Source organism: Microtus pennsylvanicus, chromosome 6, assembly GCF_037038515.1.
Source record: "Microtus pennsylvanicus isolate mMicPen1 chromosome 6, mMicPen1.hap1, whole genome shotgun sequence".
Taxonomy (NCBI): domain Eukaryota; kingdom Metazoa; phylum Chordata; class Mammalia; order Rodentia; family Cricetidae; genus Microtus; species Microtus pennsylvanicus.
This window is the reverse complement of record NC_134584.1, coordinates 29,605,996-29,619,022: the sequence shown is the minus strand read 5'-3', so window position 1 is coordinate 29,619,022 and position 13,027 is coordinate 29,605,996. Positions and strand designations below refer to the sequence as shown.

Below are 13,027 nucleotides of genomic sequence, written 5' to 3'. Positions count from 1 at the left end.
CAGTGGCAAGAAGAAGCTTTTCTGATGACTATCAAGCAGTGCGCAGATCTATGGGTATAGCAATGTCGTTTTATTGCTGTGATCCTTAGTAGAACAATAGTAGTAGGTTTTGCCCTAGGGCCTATGACTTCGCTAGTCTCAGATTCTTTGCCTCCCAGTTTAGAGTGCCCTGCATGGGCTCCATCTCATGGAATAGGCCTTAAAAATTCCAATCAAGATGTGCTTGGTTATTCCAATAACATCTGTGCCGCTGTTGTGCCAGCATATCTTGCAGGTAGCTTGCTGTTATAGGTCACGGGCCTTGTATTTGGAAATTTATGATTACTTTTCTCCTCCAGTAGTATGCAAAAGTATCTTCTGGTACCATACATACTTCAGTGGTGGTGATGCTTCTAGGTGGGTACAGCTCAGTTTCCCCATGCTCACTGACCTAAAGAGGTTGTGCCTTCAGTGATAGGGCCTTACCATCTGGTCATGGAGAGTAGCCAATAGTGTTGACAGTAGTCTGTGATGTTTGGGGTGGTGGTGTGGGATTTCTTTGACCAATGACTCAATAAGATATAACCCATTTCTGGCATCGGAGGTTTTACTTGTTGACCCAGTGTGTCTAGTTGGGGCATTCTCTCTTTCCCACTAAATGGTGACTCCATTTAAATTCTGTTCATATATGTATATAGTTTAGGAAGCGTATACAGGAGTAGGTTTTTATATGGCTTTTCAAAAGGCTCCTAGAGTTAGTTGTAGGAAAGAAACATCTTTCATGGGTTAGCATGGCTGCATTTCAGGGTGCCCATTTCATCGTGTTTAAGTTACTCCACTATGGTGTTTTCAGTCACCCTCGGTTGCTGCTAGCTCAGTCCTGGTATTGCTGGCACCTGGACCAGCCCTCTCTTGGCACCAGATTCACTTCGTGCCTCTCATTACCCATGTGCTTGCTTTCTCATGCAGCTTCCACTTCCGGGTTCTCCATGGAGCGTGCTCCATGCCCCTGTATAGCTGACATGCAGCTGACTTTGTTATATAGCGCAGACTTTAAATCCACGCTTTCCAGATCAATTGCAGCTCCAAATATTAAGTCTGGTGTAAAACACAGTATTCAGCAAATTTTGGTAAAATCAAAGTTTATAAACTTATCTTTAGGTTCCAAGACTGACATTGAATAATGGTTTATTCTGCCATTTTCCTGTATTTGACAGCCAGCCAGCTTACCCTGAACATTTATTTACTGCTGTGGTTTCTCACTTACCATGACTTCATTTAGGGGCCCTTGAGTTTCACCAGAAATGACTAGAAGTGAGAAAAGAAAGGACTCGTCCTGGACTTTCTCTAACTTATCCTCGCGTGCCTAACGTTTGAGGAAGAAGCTTGCAAGAACATCTGTAGCTCTGCTTCTGCCACTGGCAAACCTATGCTTCACAGATAAAGCCACACATGTCCCTCATTTCTCACTGATCTGAGGCTTTTGGTCATGCCCCGTGGGTAGGGAGTTTTGGAGACATACACGTTACTCTTCCTGCTACCTCCTTCCAGTACACAGCTTCCCTCCACAAGTGCCCGAGTTCTTGAGCAGCCTTTATCGCTGACTTTCCATAGTTCAGTTTCAGAGGCCCAGCCTTCCCAAGCTTCCTGCAGAAAGCCCCACAAACCCTACCTTCTTTGGGTTGCCTTGGCCGTGGTGCTTTAACACAGCAATCGAAAGCAACTGATACGAAAGAACCATCCCCTCGCCCCTGACATCCCTTGTCCCTAAGCTCTGTCTTATGTGGACTATTTGACACCTGCCCCTTCTCAGCCCAGTGGTCCTGCATTTTGTCTCTTTTCCTTCGACTTTGAGCTCTGTCCTATGGATGCTTGCTGTTGTGACCAGCTCCTTGAAGGTGCATTTTTGTGTCGCACGCAGTCTTTATAGCTGTGTCCCCAGTCCTTTTTCAGCCCCGTGGCACAAGCTCCTCTGGGCTCCACATGATTCAGCTGGCTGTTCTCACAGGGCAGGCTGCAGGGTGCTCTCCCCATCTCTCTCTTCCTAGTGCTGGTATCCGGAGCCAGCAGCTGGCGTCTTCCCATGGCTTCTCATGCCGTTTCCTCTCTGCTGCTTCCTGGGAGCTTGTGGGGGCCCTTGGGAGAAATCTTGATTATTTCTTTCTCCTCCTGGTGAATCCTTCATTCCTCTGATCCAGTCATTTCTTCAGAGCAGAGTGTCTTTTTCCCCTGTTTGACCTCATAACCCTTAGCCTCTTGTGCTAGCCAAGATTTCTCCATCACTGCCCCAGCTGACTGGCTTGTGTCTGTGTCAGGCCCCCGGACTCCGTGCTGGACGCGGACTCCGCGCTCTGTGCTGGACGCTGCCCCGTCTCTCCCATCCTCCTTCACAGTCAGCCTTTGGCTTCTGCACTCAGTGCCCAAATCACCTGCATAGGCTCTGTCGTTTGATGACACTCACAGCGTGGAGCAGCTCTTAGTTCTTTAAATGGGTAGTGGCCCCTCACATGAGGGGCTCGGCTGCTGGGGGACAAGTGAGAAGCTGCAGGAGCACAGAGGCCCTTTCCCAGCTGGCCTTTGTTTGCTTGCTTGTTTTTAAAGGTTCAGCCCTTTCACCGCTTCCTCGCAGGTCCCCAACCAGGTGATGCTAGAGCATTGTGGGAACCCTGCAGCTCTCTGCTGTAGGAAATGTGTCATATGTCTTTGAAACAAGCAGCTGACGTTTTGTCCCTTTAATCACTGGGAGCTGGCTATACAAATAAAAACCTGCCCCCAACTCCGGTTTAGCAGTCAGTGAGAAATTGAAGTACAGTATGAAAAATATAGTGCTTATTTGACTAAACGTTTTCACTTTTCTTTCCTATTCTTAGCTTTCATTCCAGATGCTCCCGAGGTTTTGAGTTTGTCTGCTGACTTCGCCACCTCCACGCTATACCTGAAATGGACCGACAAAGGCTCTGCCTTTCCGTACCCCTTGAAGGTCACCTGGGAAGTTAAGGTTCTACAGCATCCGCGTATGGAACCCGTAAAATTAGTAAGTTGGGGCAAAAATCCATTTCCCTATGATGCTCAAGAAACCACACAGCCTTTAAAGGTTTCAAGGTGGCATCCACATTAACGGGATGGCGGGATGGTTTGGGGGTAAAAGTGTGAGCCGCACAAGTCCAACTGCCTGAATCTGGTCCCGGAACCTATGGTGGGAGGAGAGAACCGAGCTCTGGAAGTTGTCCTTTGACCTCCACATGTACACCCTGTACACCGTGGCAAGTGCATGGCCACGCTTACCTGTACACACAGATCACAACAACGGCAACATAAACGATAAAAATAATGTTTTAAAAAAATCACTTCTGTAATAGAAAGTTGAGAAATTAAGGGAGAACTATTTCCCAATTCTACCTGTTGGATCCAGTAAATGCCCAGCCTTTTAAATGCACATGTCCTTGCATAAATGAAATAAAAGCTTCTTTTCAGTTTATTTTACTCAATCTGTTATTTTATCTTTGTCTATTATTATACCTAAAATAAATATTTAAAACATTTAACCATAATAAGAATAAAATAATTGAGAAATTAGTAAGCTTTAGGTTACCAGCCTGAAATACCATTATATACACTACTTTTTCTTTCTCCCCCGACTCAATATTTCAGTGGTTTTGTATGACTTACACTCACTTTATTCTTATTCTAAGACAGAAGAACAGGTGTGATAAGTTGGCCAGGTGTCACGCGGATGCTAGGGCAAGAGGAATGCTAGGCAGTAGTGTTTCAGTTAAGGCACATGCTGTACACAGCCCCAGAAGATGTCCCACATGCCTGAGGATGGGTAGAAGAAGGCCCCAGCAGTCCATACAGCCCACCCTCCCATTTCCCACTTGTCTCTCCTTAGGAACAGGCCTGCCTCTATTTGTCTATTGAGACAGGGCTTTGCTGTAGCTTGCAGTACGCTTTCCTCTGTCTTCCTAGTTCTAGGATTACGTCTGCGTTGTTTAACTCCGTTAGCCGATTCTTTCCGTTAATTAGCTCCATTTTTGCAAATAACGTGCTTACATAGCTATTTCTTTATGGTTTCCAGCAGTGGTTTTCAACTGCCCCTTTCTGCTTTGTCTTTCTGCTCCCCTCTTTTCTCGTGTGTCTATAGCTTTGTCTGCATTGCTGAGCACTGAGCACTACAGTCTCAGTCTCGTCTGTTTCCCTAGGAACTTGTTTCATTTCTTTGGTTTCCCATTCTAGTTTTTTCCTTTTTTCTTGGAATCTTTCTTCTTGAGAAAATGGATCTTCAGACTAGTCTTCTGGTGCCTTACATTTCCTATTTCTCACCTGCCTTTTGGTCTCGTGTGTGTGTGTGTGTGTGTGTGTGTGTGTGCGCGTGCGTGTGCGCGTGTGTGTGGTCCCTCTCTTTGGCTTTGTTTCTTCAAGATACAGGTTCTCCTCTATGAAAATATGGAAATCATTTCTATAGCAACATATTTCCTAAGTTGCTTTATTGAAGGCCTTGATGAGTCTCAACACCTGTATGGTAATTCAGTAGGACCTAATGTCGATCAGGGAACATAATTGAGTAATGTTTGTGTTGGCCTAACTTTCTTGTTAATACTTTATAATAGTGGTTCTCAACCTGTGGGTCGTGACCCCTTTGCTATCACGGGGATCACCTACCAGATATCCTGCTTATCATATGTTTACATTGCAATTCACTGCAGTTGCCAATTATAATTATAAAGTAGCCACAAGAACAATTTTATGGCGAGGGTCACCACAACACGAGGAACTGTATTAAAGGGTCACCGCATTAGGAAGGTTGAGAACCCACTGTTCTAGAGAAAGCAAGCCACTGTACAAAAGTGCGGCCCCTTTGCCTTTATAAGATGGCTCTGTGGCTGACTGCGCATATTCTGTGGGGTTCTTCCTGGCTGTTTATCCTGGAGACACACAGAACGGACCGCTATTTGGAAGCATAACTTTGTGTTTATTTTTAGGCGTCCTTCAACACGACACTGAACGGTAGAGATACAGTTCACCAGTGGAGCTGGACCTCCGACCTGCCCCTGGAATGCGCTCCTCACTCTGTGGGGATCAGACGGTACATCAACCATCACCGTTTCTCCGGCTCTAAAAAGTGGAGTGCCTGGAGCTTCCTGAAGAACATTTCTTGTAAGCTTACTATTACAGACCCTTGTTCCTCGTGAGGTAGATTACTTAAGAGTAAGTGTTAGCGTTTGTTCTTGGTTTTCCGAATCCCAGCAGCTGTCTTCTAAAGCGGCCACCCCAGACTGGGGATTAAACTCTGAAGCGGGCTGCAGAAAGCCGCGCTGAAAACCGTTTGTCAGTTAGACAGACCTCTTCCAACAGGTGGATGAACAGTGCTGGCAGAGCGAGTGGGGGCCGGGGCCGTCAGTGACCATAAATGAGGTCTAGAAAATGTTTGGTGTTCGCTGCAGGCGGACACTCCATGGAGCAACATCAGATAAGGAAGGAGCGGAAGCAGCTGGGTAAATAAGGAGACTCTGTGGCAGTTGAGCAAGAGACTGTAAATATAACTCAGGACAGCTGAGTTCAGAAGTAAGGGGGACGGGATGCGAGAAGCAGAATCTGATTTGGGGAGTGGGTGCCAACAGCGTCTGTTACCTTAGATAGCTGGAGAGACTGTTGGCACAGAAGCAAACTATCAGAACCGGTTGTCTGGGAAAGTGCAGTCTCACCGAGTGGTGAGGTGGGAATGCCAGACTGGCATCCAGAGACATGGGTGGCGCTGTAGATGCCCCTTTGGGGATCGCAGATGTGTTTATGATCTGAAGTGCTTACGTTCTGAAGGCCAAGATTACACTTAGGAGCTCTCCTGTCTGCAGCAATACTGAAGGAAGACAGGTAGCCTAAGGGCTGTGAGTGGTCCAGAGAGTTCAGTGTGGTGGAACCCAAGAGACAGGGAGTTTGGATGAGTTTGGACGATAAATGAGGAGTGGTTCCTGGATCGAACACGGAGCCAGTGATCCACTTCCGTAGATCAGTAGAGGTAGAAGCCAGATGGCAGAAAAGAGTGGGGGGTAGAAAGGTGACCGGAGGCCATTGTATAAAGATCAGCTGTTAGGTGTGGAGCTGGGGTCCCTGACCTTAACCTGCAGAGCTGTGATTAAAGAACCAGCTGCTAGTTAGGCTGTGGGGTGCCTCCCACCTGTTGGCGCATGAGATGTAAATCCACTCCAAAAACACAGATTAGTTTCCAAGAAATAAACTTGCTAGGTTTTTTCTTTGTGCATATAACATTAACCTATGACCATTGACATTGACCTGTGATCTGTCCCTGGATAAGTAAATAAGGCCATGGTTTCAATTCTTGCCTGTCTCTTACTTCTTTGAAACCCAAGAGACCTGCATTATCTCACATCTTCATGTATTTCACATTATGTGTTGTAGATACTGAACTAGTTTAAGCTCATCTTTCTTTATTTATTATGTATACAACATTCTGCCTCCATGTATGCCCACACGCCAGAGGAGGGCGCCAGGTCTCAGTACAGATGGTTATGAGCCACCATGTGGTTGCTGGGAATTGAACTCAGGACCTCTGGAAGAGCAGCCAGTGCTCTTAACCTCTGAGCCATCTCTCCAGCCCAGTTTAAGCTCATTTTAAGAGTCAAGTGTGGTGGCATTCAGCAGAGACAGGAGGATTGCTGCAATCTTTGGGTCAGCCTTGGCTTCCTGGTGAATTCCAAGCCAATGCGGGCTACAGAATAATACCTTGTTTCAAAATAATAAAAAATAAGGGGCTCTGTTGGTAAAGTGCCTGCCACTCAAGCGGTTCTGTGACCCCCAAGCCCCCGTACCTACCTTAAAGCTGGGCATGGTGACATTTGCAGCCCTGGCTCTCCAAGGGTGGGTGTTGGCAGATCACCGGAGCTTTTTCTTCTGTCTAGCTTAGCTGGTTGGTAAGGTCCAGGTTCAGTGAGAGCCCTATCTCAGAAACTAAAGTGGAGAAACATTGAGAAAGATGCCCTATGTCAGCTCATAGTCTCCACGTATGCACACACCTACATACCATGATCACATAAACAGATCACATTCATATAAAAATAGAGACAAAAATAAGTAAGTAAATAAGTAAATGAAAATAAAAATCATCCTAGGAGCTGATGTCCTAAGGAGGTGGTTTTGTGTAAAAGACGTCTGACATGTTTGCGATTCCTCTTGTTTCTTTCTAGGGACTCCTGATTCCGAGACCAATGTTTTTCCTCAAGACAAAGTGATTCTTGCAGGCTCAGACATAACATTTTGTTGTGTCAGTCCAACAAAAGTGCTGTCAGGACAGATTGGCAAGACATTCCGTCCCCTTATCCATCTTTATGGGGAAAACGTTGCGATCCATATCCAGAACATTTCCGTTTCTGAAAACAGTGGAACAAATGTGGTTTTCACAACAGAAGATAATGTGTATGGGACGGTTGTCTTTGCAGGCTGTAAGTATATCGTGCTAACTCGCTCCTCTTAGCCTGTGATGCTCTTTCCAACCTTAATTTCTTTTCTGCAGCTGGTTCTGTTTTTTCCTTATTTCCTTGTCATTATAGCAGATACTATACAGAGGCTCTAGAACGCTTGGATGGGAGCCTGTAACTCATTTCCTGCATTACCTATTCCGCTGTCAGTTCTGAGTTTCACAGTAAGGTTAAGACATCTAGCAGCTAAGGTTATTTTAAATTCCTAACGTCATAGTTGATTCAAAGTCCTTAGTATACACCTAATAATTTCATACATATTAATTTCCCGCTTAACTAATGTAAACTCTTAAGTACCCAGGTTTAAATGTTATAGTGATTTTAATAGCACACTGTATCTTTCGCAGCATTTAAAGTAGCATAGTTGCCGGGCGGCAGTGGCACACGCCTTTAATCCCAGAACTTGGGAGGCAGAGGCAGGCGGATCTCTGTGAGTTCGAGACCAGCCTGGTCTACAAGAGCTAGTTCCAGGACAGGCTCCAAAGCTACAGAGAAACCTTGCCTCGAGAAACAAACGAAAGGAAGGAAGGAAGGAAGGAAGGAAGGAAGGAAGGAAGGAAGGAAGGAAGGAAGGAAAAAAGAAAGTTGAGGGCAGCAGTACGACGAAGGCTGAGAAGTCTTATTCTTCATGTTGTCTGCCTATAGCGTGGGTGCCCTTGCTCGGGGAGACCTCTGTTACAGCGTGGGTGCCCTTGCTCGGGGAGACCTCTGTTACAGTGTGGGTGCCCTTGCTCGGGGAGACCTCTGTTACAGCGTGGGTGCCCTTGCTCGGGGAGACCTCTGTTAGCGTGGGTGCCCTTGCTCAGGGAGACCTCTGTTACAGCGTGGGTGCCCTTGCTCAGGGAGACCTCTGTTACAGCGTGGGTGCCCTTGCTCGGGGAGACCTCTGTTACAGCGTGGGTGCCCTTGCTCGGGGAGACCTCTGTTAAGGCGATTGACGGCTCCTGCAGCCTAAAATGTGCCTCGATGTTGCGGTGGCCGGCAGGCCTGCCATGCAGCTTCTGTGGCATGACCTCAGATTATTAGGTGCTTAGGACTTTTAGTTTTGATGTTGAACTTTCTACTTCCTCCCCTATGGCGGGCACCACCTGTGGCCACGATGCCGTTGTTTTTGCTACTGTGAGTTTGTAAGTTCTGAGTTTTGTCTCTGGGTCTCATGATTAAAGGTGTGTGAGACAGTTTGAGTGGATTTTATTCTCCATCAGTGAACTATTCTAGCAATACAGGCTCTCGGATATCTTGCATTTATTCCTTGCTACTTGGTGTTTTCTTATGTTAATTTGTTTTTAGACATTGTCTCATTCTGTATCCCTAGTTGCCCTGGAATTCCTAGGTAGTCCAGGCTGGCCTCGAACTCACAGAGATAAGCTTGCATCCACTAGAGGGTAGGATTAAAGGTGTGTCCCACCGTGGCCCCACTTAATAATATTTTCAAAATTGTATTTTATATTTGCTGGTATATTAAAAATAGGGGATTTGTATTTAGATTTACCTAATTTCAATTTAATTCTTTTAAAGGTTAATTTGTTTGATAAGAAGATAAGTACATTTCAAAGATTGTCTTCTCATTTTTTTACTTCCTATCATATTCCTGTTTCTTTTTTATTTATTCTTATTATTTGGACTTTAAGTAGATTAATAAGCATACTTCACATCCTAATATAATCATCACTATAAGTGTAGTCCAGATTTTCAGCATGTAATTTTAATAAAATGGTGGGTAATTTGGCTTAGGTTTAAAACAGTTTTCAAAATAAGCACACCATTGTTTATCTAATTGTCTAGTTCACTAGTCAACTTCAGTATTAGCTAAAATGTCATGGGAGGAGCCTCTGAAATCTCAGCAAGCAAGGACACTCGTCTCACAGTCCTGGGACTTGACTGGGATCCCTGGAACCGTATAAAGATGAAAGGGGAGAGGCAGTTCCACCCAGCTGTCCTCTGACCTCTACACATGCTCCATGGCCCACATGCAATATTAATAAATAAAAATTGAAGCATTACTGAGATCTCTAGGAGGAGTATAGAAAAAAATGTATTTTGGTTGACAACTGGGTACCATTTGAAAACTTCACTTCCTTCAAAAACAAAATTACTTTTGCAGAGTATTTCAACAGGCAGATTAATGGTTTTTAACTTTCACAGAAAGTGAAAGTATTTATATAAATACAGCATTAGGATAGGCCAGCGTCTCTTTGTGTTTGGTTACCCATGATTATAGCGATCTGTTTCTTTAATAAGGTGCTGGACCATAGCGATTTTAGATTTTACTCTATGGCTTTTGCATCTTCCTCCAGACCTGACCTTTTTCTTTTTCCTCGGCCCCAAAGTAAAGGCAGAGCAGATAGTTTCTGTGAGCATCTGCCAGGAATCTTACGCATGTACAGAACTTTCTCAATCCCAGTGTGTAAATAGATGGGACGTGATAGTGGTTCCAAACTGTAGGTTCTGGTGACTTAGCTGGGAAGACTTTGAAGTAGAGTCTAAAGAAAAAGAAATTTAGTTCATTTCTCACCTTGCTGCTGGGAATTTGCTGAGTTGCAAGTCACTCTCTAGAGTGTTTTAATCCCCTATTTCTGATGCAGTGCGAGCTGTTACAACACAGCTTGCAGAAGCAGTGATAAGAAAATTGCCGCACCATCTAAGGAGGAAACGTGTAAACAGCAAATTAGTTGAAGAGAGTTATGCAAAATCTCACTTAACGGCCTGTAAAACTGCAGTTTGGGGGAGAAGATACGGAGCTACTTTGTTCTCCTTTTCCTTCCAGATCCACCCGATGTTCCTCAGAAACTGAATTGTGAGACGCATGATTTCAAAGAGATTATTTGCAGCTGGAATCCGGGGAGGCCAACAGGGCTGGTGGGCCCACGAAATACAGACTACATTTTATCTGAAAGGTAATGGTCCCCGGGAAAGAGTGCTGGTGGCAGGAACCTCGCAAGAACCCGGTGAGTGACACAGGAGTCTGGCATATTGCTGCCATGCAAGCGAGCATGCTGCATTGGGGTCATGTGACTGGACCGACTGCAGCTGGCTCCTGTGTGGTTGCAGTGCCGTGCCTCTTCTGTCTGAAGGCAAACAGAAGGGCCCCAGATAGTCTAGGCAGTGGCTTATGCCTGGTTATTTTCTGTATCACACACCATTTCCTTGAGTTTGTGATTAGTCTAGAACTGAACTTTTTATAAAAATTAGTCAAAATCTGCCCATGTTTTTCCCTCCACCATATTTACATCTTACTGTCCTGAAATTATTTTTCTTTGTGACTGACAGCATTTCGGGAAAATCCGTCGTACTGAAAAGATTTGAAACACTTACAAATGAAAGCTGTCGTTTAACCTTCCAAATGCTTCCCAACCAAGAAATCTATAACTTCACCCTGACCGGTCACAACCCACTAGGACGAGCAGAATCAGTAATACTTATCAACGTAACTGAAAGAGGTGAGCCGCTATTGCCAGCCAGGGTCTAAAATCACTACAATAAAAATAACACGTGACAAGCCTTGGGACTCATGAAAGGTGACTTGTAAGGATGAGTGTTTATTGGTTATTTTCTTTAGCGTTTTTTTCAATTTTATAATTATTTATTTAAGAATCTTAATTTAAAGCATTTAAATGAATAACTTTAAATTTGCTGATTATTTTGAATTGAAACAAAAATTTGAGTCATTTAGAGCGAAATTATACATAGCTTTGTCTACTCATTCTTGATTTCTGAACATTTTCTTGGACAGTTCTTAAGAACATTTACTTTAAAATATTTTTTTGATGCAGAAAGTTATTGTAAAAATAATGAATTACAACTCTGTGAACCCTCCTGTCTTTCCCCAGAGGTGACAACAAGAACAGGAAGGTGACCGGTGCATACCGTTCTCTAGGCCGCTAACCTAGATGATTCTTTTTGCTCAGTTTTGTGTGCGTTCACTAGAGAGTGTTCAGACGTGCTGAAGTACTTCCATGAGGAGTTCCTTTGCATTGTGTGGGCAGTGTGGATCTCAGTGTGATGGTGGTTACCGGTGTCTTTACACAGATACACCCTCTCGCTCTGTCTTTTTGTCTTTGTCAGATTGCAACAACTGTCTGTCCTTTATCCCCCATTTTGTCATTGTGAGTGTATTTTAAATAAAAACGCATCGTGTATAACCATTTGATGCTGGCATTTCTTAGCATAATAGCCCCAAGAGACATCCAAATTGTTTTTTAGTTACTAATTTCTTCCTATATCAATGATTTTTTTTAATTTTGGGGGACAATAAAGATACACAGCTCAGAACAGAAATAAGATGTGTGTAGTCTTTTTGTGGTTTGTCCCATTGTCAGCCCAAATGAGCCATCCCTTGCCAGGCTCATCCACATCCTGAAAGCTCACAGAGACTAGCAGAAGAAAGGGCTATGAACAAGAGCTGCATCCACGAGTGGATGGTGGAGGGCCCAGCGCCTCATTGCTACTTTTGTAGCATTTTTCCAAATGCATGTTTATTTTGTATTGTTTATGGGGGTAGGTATATGCTGTGTGTGCCGCCTATGTGCAGGTACCTGCAGAGGCCGGAAGAGGGACTCAGATCCCCTGTAGCTGGAGTTATAGGCAGTTGTGAGCTGCCCATGGTGGGCAGCGGTGTGGTGCTGGAAACAGAAATCAGGGCCTTGGGAAGAGTGTGAAGTGCTCTTACCCACGGAGCCACCTCCAGTCCCTGCTTTTTTATCTAGTATTCCATCTTGTCATCATTTCCTGTTTCATCCCAGAGTTAAAAGGCTACATTTTGTAGCTGACGGTATTGCTTGCATTGGTCCACCTTCGTTTTTGTTTTTGGTGGTGGTGGTTTTGTTTTGTTTGGTTTGGTTTTCTGGTTTACCCTGTGTATGGTTCTTCCTTTGACCTCAGAGTTCACAGCCGTTGTAAGACTCCCCCCATCCTGAACCACACTGAGTTCCTGTGTCAGTCACATCATCACCGCACACATACCCCGGACAGACGGCTGTCAGTACCTCTTGGTATTTGTCACCCTCTGTGGACACTACGAGCCTCTTAAACTTGGCTCTTCTACTGCCTAACGTTCCCAGCACTGGATGAACAACCTTGAGCGCGGTTGGTTCTCTGAGAGCACTGGTTGCATAGCAACAGTAAAAATAAGGTCTCTGGGTCGACAGACTGTATTGGTTTAGGCATTAATAGTACCTCTCTGCTGTTCCTCCCCTACCGCATAGACTCATCCTTTGGTTCTAGTTTGTCTGACTAGGGCAGACCGTTTCACCCTGAACATTTACAGGTATTAATCTTTATAATCCTGTTTCCAGTTGCTCCTCATGTGCCTGTTTCGTTGAAAGTGAAGGACATCAATTCAACAGTTGTTACCCTTTCCTGGCATTTGCCAGGAAATTTTGCAACGATTAATCTCTTGTGTCAAGTTGAAATTTGCAAAGCTAATTCAGAACAAGAAGTGGTAAGTAAGATTCTCCTATAAACTTTTTCTTTTGGTTATTATGAATAAGATTATTCAAAAACAGCTAAGCCAACTGTATTACAGGGATTCATAAACCAAGAAAGACTTTATATACAAA

General features: G+C 44.5%; 1 protein-coding gene across 2 annotated transcripts in view; it reads left to right on the top strand.

Moving 5' to 3' along the window:
• Window positions 1-13,027, top strand: part of Lifr (LIF receptor subunit alpha) — a 66,836-nt gene that overhangs the window by 32,804 nt on the left and 21,005 nt on the right. For both annotated transcript variants that reach the window (XM_075975938.1, XM_075975937.1), the window contains exons 5-10: window positions 2,850-3,013; window positions 4,959-5,133; window positions 7,179-7,433; window positions 10,237-10,366; window positions 10,740-10,909; window positions 12,764-12,909. In XM_075975938.1, the coding sequence (XP_075832053.1) occupies window positions 2,850-3,013; window positions 4,959-5,133; window positions 7,179-7,433; window positions 10,237-10,366; window positions 10,740-10,909; window positions 12,764-12,909 (1,040 nt within the window). The remainder of the gene's footprint in view (window positions 1-2,849; window positions 3,014-4,958; window positions 5,134-7,178; window positions 7,434-10,236; window positions 10,367-10,739; window positions 10,910-12,763; window positions 12,910-13,027) is intronic.